The 13,839-nt window shown below is 44.4% G+C and overlaps 1 protein-coding gene across 1 annotated transcript in view; it reads right to left on the bottom strand.

Annotated features, from left to right (window-relative positions):
• Nucleotides 1–406: 406 nt before the first annotated feature.
• Nucleotides 407–13,839, bottom strand: part of Ust (uronyl 2-sulfotransferase) — a 265,029-nt gene continuing 251,596 nt past the window's right edge. Inside the window, exon 8 of the mRNA XM_027402046.2 lies at nucleotides 407–3,353. Coding sequence (XP_027257847.1) covers nucleotides 3,070–3,353 — 284 coding nt within the window. The 3' untranslated portion in view covers nucleotides 407–3,069. The remainder of the gene's footprint in view (nucleotides 3,354–13,839) is intronic.

Here is a 13,839-nt window from a genome sequence, read left to right as displayed (position 1 = left end):
CATTGGCAGTGTGTGCTGATGCAGCAGCTGGACACTAAGCCAAGCAGCACACAGAAAATAGAGCCATTTTTAAAGATTTATTTATTATGCATATAGTATTCTGTGTCCAGGTATGCCTGAAGGCCAGAAGAGAGCACCAGATCTCATAACAGATGGTTGTGAGCCACCATATTGTTGCTGGGAATTGAACTCAGGACCTCTGGAAGAGCAGCCAGTGCTCTTAACCTCTGAGCCATCATTTCACTAGCCCCATAGCTCAAGGTTTTTAACAAGGGCTATTTATTTATTTTTGGTGTGTGTATGTGTTTGGAATTTTTCTTTGGTGGGGGGGTTCATATGGTTACAAGGATGAAAGTTGATAGATTTTTTTTTCAAGGACACACATTTAAAATAAAAACAACACATCTTGGGGAAAGAGGGAAGTCTTTAATTTCCAGCTGTCAAAATAACAGAAAAAAGTCAGCTTATTTATATTCATTTATTTCTATGGGTAATGAATAAGTTAAGGAACACTTCACCTCAAACACAGATCACTTTCATTATTTTATCTAAGCTAAGGTTTTAGTCCCATATATATTTTTGAATTCCCATCAATGTCTAACACCATTTTTTAATTCTTAGAAAAAAGATTCACAAGCACTTTTTACAGCATTCAAGGAAGTCAGCTGAGGGTTCATAAGAATAATTTTCCTTTTAAAAAACATCAATCTGACCAAAATAAAATCATTTTAATTAACTCCTTCCTGAGTAACTAAAACCTTGGAATGTGCTGAAAGGTTATAATAAATAAGGCAAAGACCAACTAGCTTAAAATGTATTTTCTTTTTAAATTAAACTATGTAAAATGTACAATAATATTTCATGAAGTACAAACTATGTTGGGCCAGGGCCCGTGTGAGCTGATGAAGTTAAGTACCTTGACTTTTGGGATCTAGGGGCTATGTGCTGGGACAAGATACCACCAGGGTCCTGCAAGTAATATTAGCCCCCTCTCCTGTGAAGTGACAGTGACCATGCTGTTGAGCACACAGCAAGTGCTGTGTAAACTTTTAGAAAGACGGGGAGCTTTATGAGTGACCGGCTGTCCTCGTGTCTTAACAAGACAGGAAAAACAAGCCAATACAGCTTCAGATTGTGAGGTTGAACAGCATGTAAGCTAACCATCACTCTCTATATGTGCTGTCATGGAGATGACTTACAAAGTTGCCATGGAGATGACTTGCAAAGTTCCTCACTGCGGCTCTTCTATTTGGAGAATGGTAGCTGTGCTCTAGGTTGCTCTTCAAAGTTTGGTTAACAGAAAGACTCAGGTCTCTCAGAACAGCACAAAGGCTATTTCCACCCCTCTCTGTGAGCAGTTCTCTTATTCACTTCCCGTCCCAGTTCCCTGAGGCAGAAAGGGGCTCATGAGTGGCCAGTGCTGGGCTTAAATCTCTGTGATTTCTGCCTTCCCAGGAAGCCCATGGGCTGGAGCCTTCTTAATGCATTTCATGATGAAGTAGCTTCAGTACGCACTGGACGGTTTTCAAATGACTGGCTTTAGGCTTTAGATAGAGTCCAGTTCTAGTGAAGGAAGGAAAAACTTCTAGAGTGAAGAAAGCATGTACCTTTTGTCCTGTCAGAGTCCTGTTTACTTTAAGCTAACTTGCTTGGCTAGTGTTCTTCAAGGGGCAAACCTGAGGCAGACACAAGTTGTCACCAATGTTCTTCCTGCTGCACTCTGGCCTCTCAGCTAGTTGTACAGTATCCACCAGGGAGAATATGATTTTTTCAGGACTTTTTTAAGATAGACACAATCCAGAAATTAAAGGAACAGAAGCATCATGGGTGGTGTGTGGAGTTGGCCAGAGGAAAGAAGTGGACGGCATATTTTGGTGCAAAAGCATTGCCCAGTGTCTACTCAGGTCACAAAGGGGCACCAACCTACTCAAAAGTGGGCCAAGCAGTGTCCTGTCCAGAAGTCTTGCTGTTTCTGGCATTGATGCCCCTGGGGAAGATTATCGGGAGCACGGAGTTTCCATAAATGATTCTACTGCTGTTTGCCCAGGACTCAGGGCCCTGTGTTACTAGATACAGCAGCTCGTGAAGGTCTAGAAGTTACAAAAGATACCAAATTCTGTGAAGCACAATTTGGCTATGAGTATGCTTGAGGGATTGTGCCTGGTGTACAGTCAAGCTTAGGATTCCTGACATAGATATCAAGGCCAAAGGTGGCACTTCCACTTGTGACAATCCAGGGGGCAGAGAGGCTTCAGACAGCCACAGCGTTTTCCTGATGCCACATGGCCCTCATATTTGATCTGTCCTGCCAACACTTGACATAACAAGCAAATGCTATCCCTCGCTAAGCTCCTTCCAAGCAGAATGGCACTTGAAGATGGAATGTCTCAATGGCACTTACCATGCATGCGCTTTGATCTTGACAAGTTTCCCAAGCTCTGATTGGTTGGGAATGTGGGTGCCAGAGCTATTTTGTTTTCTCAGTGATAACTACTCTGTTCTTGGTGACAGTGTCGCCTGAGATAGACCAGAGGCAGCCTCCTATCCATGTGGGCAGAAACTCAATAACCAGGGGGCCCTCCCTCATGTTCCTTTTCAGTGCCCCTTCCACTCCCAGATGCTTCTAGACCACCCCCCTGCCACTCCGAAATGTTTGTTTCTGCAGTAAGACACAAATCTGAATATCGTTACCACAGAAGTAATATTTTGGGAGACATCTTACAAATGGTAAAATGACTGGGTTGGAGGACATATTTCTCCCTCTTCTCTCACTGTAGGGGGTGGGTAGGAGATTGGGAAAGCTGTTATATGAAGAGGTGCCTTGTGGTGGAGCAATCTAGTGTATCTGGGAAAGACTCAAGGAGGCAAGGGAAAAAAAAAAACACAGAATAAAATTAAACAAATAAAACCCGCAAAACCGGGCAGCTCCCAATGACCCCAACATGTGGGAATGTTTTGGTCTTTTTAATGCACCCGGGCATTAACCAAAGTCCCTTCACAATTTTTCTTCTTCAAAAAACTTTCTGGAAAGGGGGGAAATACAGCCACGGTGGCAACGTCGCGCTGGTATCACCTCTTATAAATGTCTTCTAGCCACTTTTCATCATCTTGTTCCTCATCGTCTATAGGCTCGTCGGTCTCCAGAGGGGTGGGAATGAAGAACTGTGGTCGCAGAGGAGGTCTGCTGGTTCGAGACTTCAGTCCGAGCTTGCGCTTCAGTAGGTGGAACTGCTCTTTGACGTAGTGGTAGAACTCGTACTCGTATCTCATTCGCTGGTAGAGAATCTGCACAGCCTCCGGAGAGGGGACAGTTTTCTTCACGGTCACAGTCATGTTGCCAAGTTTCCTATGCTCTGGAAAAGAACCAGGGAGCCCATGAGCAGCTATCTATGAAACGTTGACTCAGAAGTAACCTGTGGGGGGGGGGCGCATGCGCGCGCGCCTGCCTGCCTGGTATTGGACACCCAACAAAGAGGAGATGTCCCCAAGGGATATGACAAGGTGTCTCATTTCTAGACAGGAGAAAGAGAATTCCCTTGTTTATCATCTCCTCCAGTGTGCTCTAAACTGGGTAACATGCAGGTGTGGTAGCGCCAGCCACTTGAGCTGTTTAGGACAGCTGTTGGAATTGGTGGTTAGTTTGTTAGCACAGTGAGACCCCCATGTCAATGAAAATGAATAAATAAATGGACACTTGCGTTTTTCTTCTACAAAAAGAGAGGAGAGAGTGAGGAATTATTATTATTATTATTATTATTATTATTATTATTATTATTATTATTGATTTGAGACAGGGTCTATCATGTAGTCCTGGCTGCCTGGAAACTTATTATGTAGACCAGGATGGCCTCTAACTCACAGAGATTCACCTGCCTCTGAGCCCCCTTCCCCCTGCCCCAGTGCTGGAATTAAAGGTGTACACCACCATATCGGGCTATATTTTATTATTTATTAGTGAAATTATTTGATCCAAACTGTTGTAAAATGAATCTGAAGGATGTTAATAAAAATCACATATGCAGCCATTGGCCAAATATTTGAGAGATCTAGGCAAAGAGAGGATGCAGGCAGAAAAGACAAACTTGGGGGGTGGTGGATAACTGTTTTCTTCTGTCTCCAGAAGGGTTTTTACTCAGTGCTCCTGGTCTTTTGTTCCCACTCCTCTTCAGGGAGATAAGTCAAGTACATTGTGTCCGCATTTCATATTTGTGTGCTGGGGAAGGAGACTACAAAGTTGCTCCCTGGGGCAGGTGCCTGTCTGTGGACAGCACATCCTGTAAGATGGTGTGTGACTTCATGCTACATATGAAGTCATTTTCTTGTCTACCTTCATTTGGCAAAGCTGGCATCTGGACTGGCATCTCTATGTCTCCAGTGTGCATTTATCAATTAGCTTAGAACCAAGGCGTGAGAAAGTGGATGCTATTTATTAGCCTCTCAAACCCCAAAGACAAGTACATAGAACACAAGCTGGGTCATCCTAATGAGTTCTCTAGGAGGTAGGTCAATAGGCTGTAACCGTTCTAGCAGCCAACAAAGAATTTTAACACATTACACTGCTCTTAAAATAACAGAGTCACAATTATTACTAGGTATGAAACCATTTGGAAATGTTTTCCAGCAAGTCTCTTAACAAAAGGCTTCAGTGGAATTAGCAACATTTTAATAGTATCCATGGAGTAAGTCCAGTACATCTGCTCCTGGGCAGCCACGGCTCTGGGGACTCCGCTCACATTCCTTAGCACAGCCTTACTTCATCCACGTTTTATAAGGCAATGAAATCTGCAGTAAGATCCCAAGGGGGGCTTTCCACACAGTTCCCCCACTGTCCTGACAACTGTACCCACTTTTGGGAAGCACTGGTCAGAACAAACAGGAGGTCAAGCTGTCTGTCTGTCTGGAAACTCCTCAGAACAGACAGAGAAAGCAAAGGGCAATTTCCAGTTTCTATCAATAATTCTTGGGTAGCAAGAGATCCCCAAGTGTATTTCTGGTTCCTCAATCTGTTACTCTTCTTAGTCCCTCCTCCAAGTGCCCTCGTGAAATATGAGGGACAATGACAGCAAGGATCTTAGGAGAGCCTGTTTTTTTTTTAATTTTTAAATTTTTTTAAATTAAACTACTGTTTTTCATTAACATCCAATTCTTGCTTCCTCCACCTTTCCTTTCAGTGACTCTCATTGTTAATCTCTCTCTTTCTGTCTGTCTGTCTGTCTGTCTGTCTGTCTGTCTCACACACACACACACACACACACACACACACACACACACACAGTAGTTCATTTGTAGGGGTGGGGTTACAGCAAGTACTTAGGTATCCTAGGCTGGTCTTGAACTTGTTAGCTGTAGCAATCCCAGACATCAGAATATAATCATTAGGAAGTTAAGGCCTCACCCATGGGCACCCTTTCATAACTTCCCAGGGTGCATGACTCTCATGCTCACTGGGGACATTTGCAAACAAAGAATCCAAGCCAGAACACTTTCCATGGAGGTGGAGGAGGGGTGGGGAGCAATCATAGTCCAAGGTCAGTTCAGCAGTGTGTTTGGCCCATGGAGTATTTGTTTAGAAACTGACTTAGTTATAAGGACTTCGTCTATTTCATGTGGAATATGAGTTTCTGGCTTTTCTTAGAGGATGGCCATAGAACTCAGCATGACCATCTCCTTGAGAGAGATGGTGTACTCAAATCCTAAGTGTCAGCTCATTATTTCATGTCACCTCCTTTACTGCTATAGAAGACCCTGCTTGAGAGGCTTAGACACTCTGGGTTCTGTATACCCAGAAAGCAGGTATTTTATGTTAATGCTCCTTGGTGTGTCCACTGCCACCTTGCTCCCCTCTCTCTACAAATATTGATTGAATAGCCATTTGGTACCAGGTGCAGGAGCTGCAGAAAGTGAATGGGACATTGTCATCACCACCAACAGACATTCTGACAGCTTGCCCTGTGCCAGGCTCTGTGAGATATGAACACACATTTTTGGTTCTTGTGAACCCCCGGCCCCCAGTGCTATGGGGTCATTTATCACCTTACAGACATGGCTCTGGAATCCAGTACTCTGCTCAGGCTCACAGAACCAGAAAGCAGGGAAGTTAGAAGTTGGGTCTGAGAGTCTGACAAGCTGAGCCAACTTTCAATCATGCTAAAGCAGAGCTGGCCTCCAGGGTTAAGTGGACACCTCCCCCTCCCACAGAACTAGTGGCCACAGGAGGGGAAGGCAGGACATTCTGGTTTGCTTCTGGGCATTGGCACTTCCTCTATGCCGTCAGAAGCCAGAACTGGTGGACTTTCTTAAACACTTCGCACAAAGATGGGGCTTTCATACCTGCCTCCTTTACAGTTCTCCAGTTTGCCCAGTTCACCAACAGGCACCAAGGCCCCAGAGACTGGCTCAAGGTGATAAGCCTAGCATGGGAAGTCCTGAGCCTGGAGAGAAGGCTTTCTGATCCCTTTCTAGCACCTTCTGACTGTATCACAGGCTATTAGTTTCCAAATGGAGTGGAAATCTATAACCACCCACTTCTCCTGGCCCAGTGTGTACTCTGGCATTACGAGGATTGGTCAGAGAGAACGGGCGAGTGTTCTAACTCGTCGGGGTGGGAGTAGGGGTGGGGAGTCAGGAGGATCTGCTGAAAAAGGCAGCAGCCAGAAAAAGTGTTTTCAGAATAAAAGGGACTGTGTCTTTCTCAGCTCCCCAGTGCCCATCTCTGTGCCTGGAACATAACTATGATCCACAGAAGTCTGTTGACTTGAAATCTGCATTTGAAATCCATCAGTAAAACTGGATTAACCTCAAGGGCAATTTGGGGTGTTAAACGTTACATAGGCTGTTGCTTGTTAAATTCCCTTCTCATTTGAGGTTCTTCCCTAAGCAAACCTTCATGTCTAGAAACTGGATTTCTTGAGGTAAGCTGGGGAAGCCATGGCTGCTCTGGACAGGATGGAAACTGCTCCCTCCACCTTCTGTTGAAGAAACCATGTAATGGTGACAGGTCACTTTCACAAACTCAGTCAAGCTGAAGAATTACCATGATAAGGGATGATTTGCCACAAACTGAAATATCTGCGCAGACAGATCTGTGTCTCTGCCACCTTACAGTTAATACATTTGTGCTAGGTGTATTATAACTCTAGACAATAATGAAAGAAACCTGAGCACTGCTGGTCAGAGTGACATCTGTGTTGTGACTCTTTTGCTGTTATCAGTGGTACTCAGTGATCTGCCTGGCCACCATTTTTGATACCTTTCATGTTGTTCTTCCATTAGCACAAGAAAGATGTTCTTTTTAGAGATGGCGCAAGGAAGTGTTTCCAGTGCAAGAGTGAGGACTGGAGTTTGGATATGCAAGTTATGCAAGAAGCTGGGTAGAAGTGCCAGTTTGTCTGTAATCCCAGGGCTCAGGAGGCTGAGACGGGAGATTTTCAGGCACACTGATAGCTAGACTAGCTGAACTGATAAGCTCTGGGTTCAGTGAGAGACCCTGACTCAGTAAGTAATGAGGAGAGGAATTGAGAAAGACATCCAATGTCTCTCCACATGTGTGCACATTGTATATATATGAATACACATCCATGTGCACACACACACACACCACACACACACATACACATGCAAAAACAGAAGAAGTAAAACATTCATTTAGATCACACCCATTTGCTCTTTGTGCCAAGGGACCTGCTGTGGATATAATTTAAATGGGGTCTTTTTGGTCGACCTTGAGTATTTCCTTGTGGAAGATATCATGTCAGGCTCCAGGGAGCATCCTCAGAAAACTGAGCTTTCGGAGGAAGGGTGACCCAGCACAGACAAGTCCTACAGGGCTTTGGGAACCTCATCCTGGTTCAGTCCATGTCACCACTGCATGGAATGCAGAGGCCATTGCAAAATGTAAAGATGCTGTGTGCCAGCACCTGGTCCTTCCAGTGAGCCATCCTACTCACACGAGGCATTCGGTGTTCAAGCATAATAATAAATATTGCTCACCAATCACCTCATTTGTGTGTAGTAACAAGCGCAGTGTATTTAATTCCAGTTGAGGCTATGACTGGATTTGGCTTTACTGACCCAGATCTGGACATTTGGCAAAAGCCTCAGCTCTCTCTACCTTTGTGGCATGGACACGATGTTTAGACTAGTTCATAATCTTCAGGACTCTAAAAAGTCCCTTTGATGTAAATAAAAAAAGAAATCGAAAACCTGCCCCTTGCAGCGCCCCCTCCCACCCCTCTCTGTCTGTCAAACATTCATAATGGAAATACGTTGTTGCCTTGATTCTGGGCCAGGATAAACAATCTGGAAACAGTGTGTAAACTCAGCTGCAGTGGAGGACAGAGGCCTCGCTTTATGACCTTGGAGATGGTTAACCCGGTGTAAGAGAACCAAACCTCACTGCTGACTGGAGTTGTGTTTTGATGCTGGACAGACTCCGTGGCTCCCTTTTTCCATGCGAGAGAATGAATGCTCCACAGTGACTGGAGGACCTCCCCCTCACCAATCTAGACTTGTTTTAACCTGCTCCAGCAGAGGTCATGTGCGAGAAATGGATATGAGCTTCATAAGAACTGAAGTGAGGTCAGTTTTTACAAGGCGGGGGGGGGGCAGGGGCAAGCATCATCAAAAGATAGGCATCGTGTTTCAGCTTCCGGTTAGCTGAGCAGTGACTGACAAGTGGCCCCGCCGCCTTAACAAGCATTCTGTTTTTAAAATATGCATTTTATGATTCCCAGGTTAGATTACATACAGAAATTTCCAGCACTCACAGAGAAGCACACTTTCTCAGGTGACAGGTATGAGGAAAGTCACGGTCAGGTATGGTGGAAATAGAGCACTAGGTAGTGGGAGAGAGAGAGCATGCACTCCAGGGCTGGAGAAGCAACAGGGCATGTGCCCCAGGGCTGAGGGAGCAACAGGGCATGCGCCCCAGGGCTGCAATGCTAGCAACTCCTGCAGAGTCTTGCGCCATGCTGGCTGCCCGGGGAACCGTGTGAACATGATGTGTGTCACAGATAGAGTAAACTCATTTCCTGAATTATGCAAGGCGGCCACACAGTTCAGACACATGAAATACAACTGCAGGGCAGCCAGGCTGCCCTGCAGCTGCGAACAGCGGAAATGAATGTGTGTCACTTCGACTTCACAGTGATAGGCGGGGCTGACAGGAGCAGTTTTTGATGTGCCCCTTCCGTGATTGATGGCACGTTAAGGTCAGCTTCTTGGAGGTATGGCAATTAAGAGAGAAAGGGGGGTAGGGGGAAGGCACTTCACAGTCGGCTGTCTCTGAACTTAAGGCTGGTAAAGTAAACAGAGGGAGCCCCCCCCCCCGCCCCCGTATTCATTTCTGATCTAGAAGTATAAATAACTAAAAATTAAGTTGAGATCACTTTGAATTTCAAGAGAACCATTGCTCTGTGCAGCCAAGTGCAAATTACATGGTTTTCTCCATTCCCCCAAACTTCGAGGCTCCTTTGATGAGTGAAAATGAAGGCTTTTTAACACTCAAAATCTGCTTTGATATTTGGAAGCAGGGGCTTGATAAAAAGAAGCAGGAGGAGAATGAACTTGGCTTGTGTGGAGTGGGTCACCAAAAGTCCATGGAGACCAGAGCACTACCCATTTCGGGATGGAGGCTAGCTGCTCAGTGGCCTGCCACCAGGCATGTAGGTTTAGGAATGTCACACAGGTAGATCTCAACTCCAGACTCTAAAGGTAGAGTATGGCCTGCTGGAGTGACTCCCACTTGAGTGGTTCAACTCCACATCAGTTATCTTGGAGCCTGCTAAAACTGCTAAGAAGGCAGTGGCCACAGTAGGGGCTTCGGTGGACAGTGGCTGCGGTGGGGCAGTGGAGTTGGTAATTAGTTGCCAGGATTTGCCTGGACTCAGCACAACCATTTATTGATGCTGTATTGTGTACCTACTAAGTCCACCACAAAGAATATGAGAACCTATAAGAGCTGGGAACATAGACTCACCCCCTGAGAAGGAACAAACCATAGACAGAAAAACAGACATGTAACAATCCTCTTCTACCACCTGGGAACCCTTGCTCCCCTGGGGACCTGGTGGGCTTGGGCATCCTTCCAACAGAAAATCAGAGAAGTGGCAAGAAGAGGCACCATAAAGGCTGGCCTTTGTACTAAGCAAATGTGTATTTGTTGTAGGGTCAGATGACTACTCTGCACCAACCTAGGGTACCAGCAGCTGCACAGGGACCAGGGTATCAGTGTTGATGACCACTGCAGCCTTCTAACTATATGAGGTGATCCTAAATCTTAGAACCAACCCCCTGGGCTGGAAGAGGCCTCCTGTCCCTCCTGGTGCCATTCACATACAAAGAGGGATCTGCATGGGGCCACCCCAGTGCCTGACTAGGTCAGGGAGCTAGCAGTTGGCTTTCCCTGGCACCTAGGTTTCCCTGGCACCTAGGTTTGGTAGACAGAGAGTAATTTGCTTCCAGGTATTTTCTCCCCAAGACTTTACCCCAAATGAGTCAAAAAAGCTTTGAAAGACTCTACTACTGGAAACACACATACATGCTTCTCAAAATGTTTGCCATCAGATACAGGCCCAGACATGGGATAACAACAATAGAGTGAATTTCTGTTTTAATGTCCATAAGAAAAAGACCTACCTACTGGAAGGCTCATCAATACAATTTACCTTATTGTGGGAATACACACACATACACACACACACACACACACACACACACACACACACACACACACATGCACACACACACACACACACACACACACACATAAATGTACATACGTAAATATTTCAATCATTACTGACAAATCATTGCTGATAAATGTGGTGCTACTCTTGGTATTTCTGTCAATTTGTCTGGTGTCAGAGTGTGGAGGCCCAGGCCAATGACTGATGCTGACATCCTGATAAAACAGGAAGCTTATCTGGACAAACATCAAACAAAGTAGGGTAGCACACAACTATCATCTCAACACTGAAGAGCAGAGGCAGGAGCATCTCATGTTCCAGTTCAGCCTAGGCTACACAGTGGGATTCTGTCTTAAGAAAAGAAAGAAGAAACAAAGATGATCAGGAGAAAGATCAGCCTTGCATTTCTAAGTTCCTTTGTCATTTGACAGTTCTATAAGTTTAACTGTAGTGGGGATACAGAATTCTTCATTGCTCATTAACATAGTTCTAGTAGATTAGTGTTATTTATATTGCATACATCCCCCATCCCTCGAACACACACACACACTAAGGAGGTTCCCCTGGAGAGATATGTTTTTCCTTCAATGTGCTCAAGTCCACTGTTGAAATCCAGCCCTGATGTTAGGTTATTGGTGGACACCCACAGACGATGACACAGCCACAGGAGATTTCTCTACCTGATGTTTTGTGGTAGTCTATCACATTTCCCAATAATCAAGTTACTTATACAGTTGTACATAGGGTTGTCATAAAGCCTGAGGATACTTTGTCAGCTTTATTGCTTGAACCTTTCTAATAGACAGGAGTAGTTTTCAACATAAAAATTCATATATCTATACACAAACACATATGTATATATATATATATATATATAATATATATATTATATGGACATAGGTTGGCAAGTTTTAGGAAAACTTACGGAAAAACTAAGACACTAAAATGACTTTTAATCAAGTCACAGTTATTAGTGTAACACATTTCCTCTCAGTGTTTTTATTTATGCATATGAATTATAAAATACACTGGTTATGTTTTATTTAATTTTATACTCTTTTACAAATTAAATCATCACATGCATTTTTCTTTATCAACAATTATTCTAACTCCATCACTCTACCCCTTTAAGTCAAGAACTCACTCTGTATCCAGGCGTCTCTGGAATTTACGGAAATCTTCCTGCCTCGGCCTTTCAACTACTAGAATTTACAGGTATGAGTCACCACACCCAGCCTTGCAAGCCCTCATTTGCATCACATTTTAAAATATGATGTTTGAATATCATATAAATACACTTCTACTCAGGGTTTTCATTTGTTTGTTTCTACAACTCTAAATAATATGAGATGACATCCTAATTGACAAGTGGTCATGGGCCCTGTTTCTCTGAGATCAATGCAAGTTCAGACACCCAGAGGTCAGTTTTCTTCTTTTCAGTGCTGCATTGCACCAGCTCTATGACATTGAAATAAATTTTGTATAACATAACTCCCCTAAACAGCAAGGCATTTGCTTTACCATTGCCCAAAGTTCATCTATCACTTAGCTTATTAAAGTTTCAAAGCATTAAGTTCAGCCTCTGTGGGATGACTATGAGAAAGGAAAGAACTATAGCAGTGAACTTGTGTGTCTGTGTATAGAGTGTGCAACACACAAGCCACTCCTGGCAGTTTGTGCTGTACAATTACAGATGTGAAGCATCCCCTCCTCTTTTCTTTCTTACTGGTAATTCTAAATGGATTGTTAATAGGACAGAGTCCATTGTAGCTTTTTTTTGGTTTCAACATTGTATCTCTCAGAGTCATCAGTCTTAATGAGTGACCTGACTGTCAGTTGGGAGATTCAGTGACGCAATGCTAACCATGGTGAAATTTTGATAAACCCTTCCAGGGCCATGAATGAGGAAGCTGGCCATGGAGGTTGAACATGCAAGATAAGGGAGATATTTAGCCTCCTGCCCAGGCATTAACAAGTTAAGTTAATTAGAAGTGCTACTCAAAATAACCGGTCCTGAGTCAGGGAGTGTGAAATGAAGTTCTGAGGATGCTGTCAGTTGTGCCCGGTGTGAGTACAATGCTCCCTGCAAGTTTGATCCACTCAGCTCCAAGCACTGGGTGGTAGCAGGTGTTGGAGGGAGGTAAGGGAATAAATAAATCTATTGCCTCTTCCTTTCCCCATTAACTATAAGATCTGCACTACAGGAGCTAGAAGACAGGCCATGCATTTACAAGCACACCCAGAATTGTTCCTTAAGCAAAGCCCAAAGGAAGAATGCAATGAGGGTTCAAATCCCGCTCCTAGAGGAGGTCTATTTTCATTTAAGCTAAATTTGAAACTGCCAACCGAATGTCAGAAATGCCAGGGCCAGCTGAGGGAGCAATGCCATGGTAAAGTCGAAGGGCTATAAAAGAGTGGCCATTGTTTGATAGTAACATTTATATACTGTAACAATGTTACAGACACAGTAAACTTGCAAAGGCAATCTAGGAAGAAAAAATATATATTCAAAAAATTTACATATAGTTTTGAAAGTTTTCGTTGTAGCAGGAACATGTATTTGTAGTTGGAACCAAATTTTAATGAGGGAAAAATAAGCACTTTTATTCATCTGCTGTGGAAAAACAAAGCGGAAGGAATAGGGCTGTGTTTTAGGCAGAAGCTCCACAGAGGGCTGTAAACAAAGGCGGTGGGGGAAGGCTCGTGAGTGGGTCTTTCAGGCCTAAGGTTAAGAGAAGCTGAAGAAGCCTGTGGCATTAGAGAGAGGGCAGACAGCCACGGAACACTTCTGTTGCAGTGCAAGCTGAAACTGTGGTGATGTGCCAACTTCCTCGTCCCTTTCTGCACCTTTCCTCTCTTCCTTTCCTTTCCCTTTTCTCTACTTCCTCCCTTCCATCCCTGTCTCCTCCTCTTTCCTCTCCTCTCCTGTGCTCTCCCCTCCTCTCTTGTGCTCTCCTCTCCTGTGCTCTCCTATCCTGTGCTCTCCTCTCCTGTGCTCTCCTCTCCCCTCCCCTCCCCTCCTATCCTGTGCTCTCCTCTCCTGTGCTCTCCTCTCCCCTTCTCTGTGACTAGAATTGAACTAAAGGCCTTGTGCATGGGAAGCCAAGTACTATGCCTCTAAGCTTATAACCCCGCCTCTAGCCACCTTGTGAGA

This window comes from Cricetulus griseus, chromosome 2, assembly GCF_003668045.3.
Source record: "Cricetulus griseus strain 17A/GY chromosome 2, alternate assembly CriGri-PICRH-1.0, whole genome shotgun sequence".
NCBI lineage: Eukaryota > Metazoa > Chordata > Mammalia > Rodentia > Cricetidae > Cricetulus > Cricetulus griseus.
The sequence above is the reverse complement of the archived record's forward strand: the minus strand, read 5'-3'. Positions and strand labels throughout refer to the sequence as shown.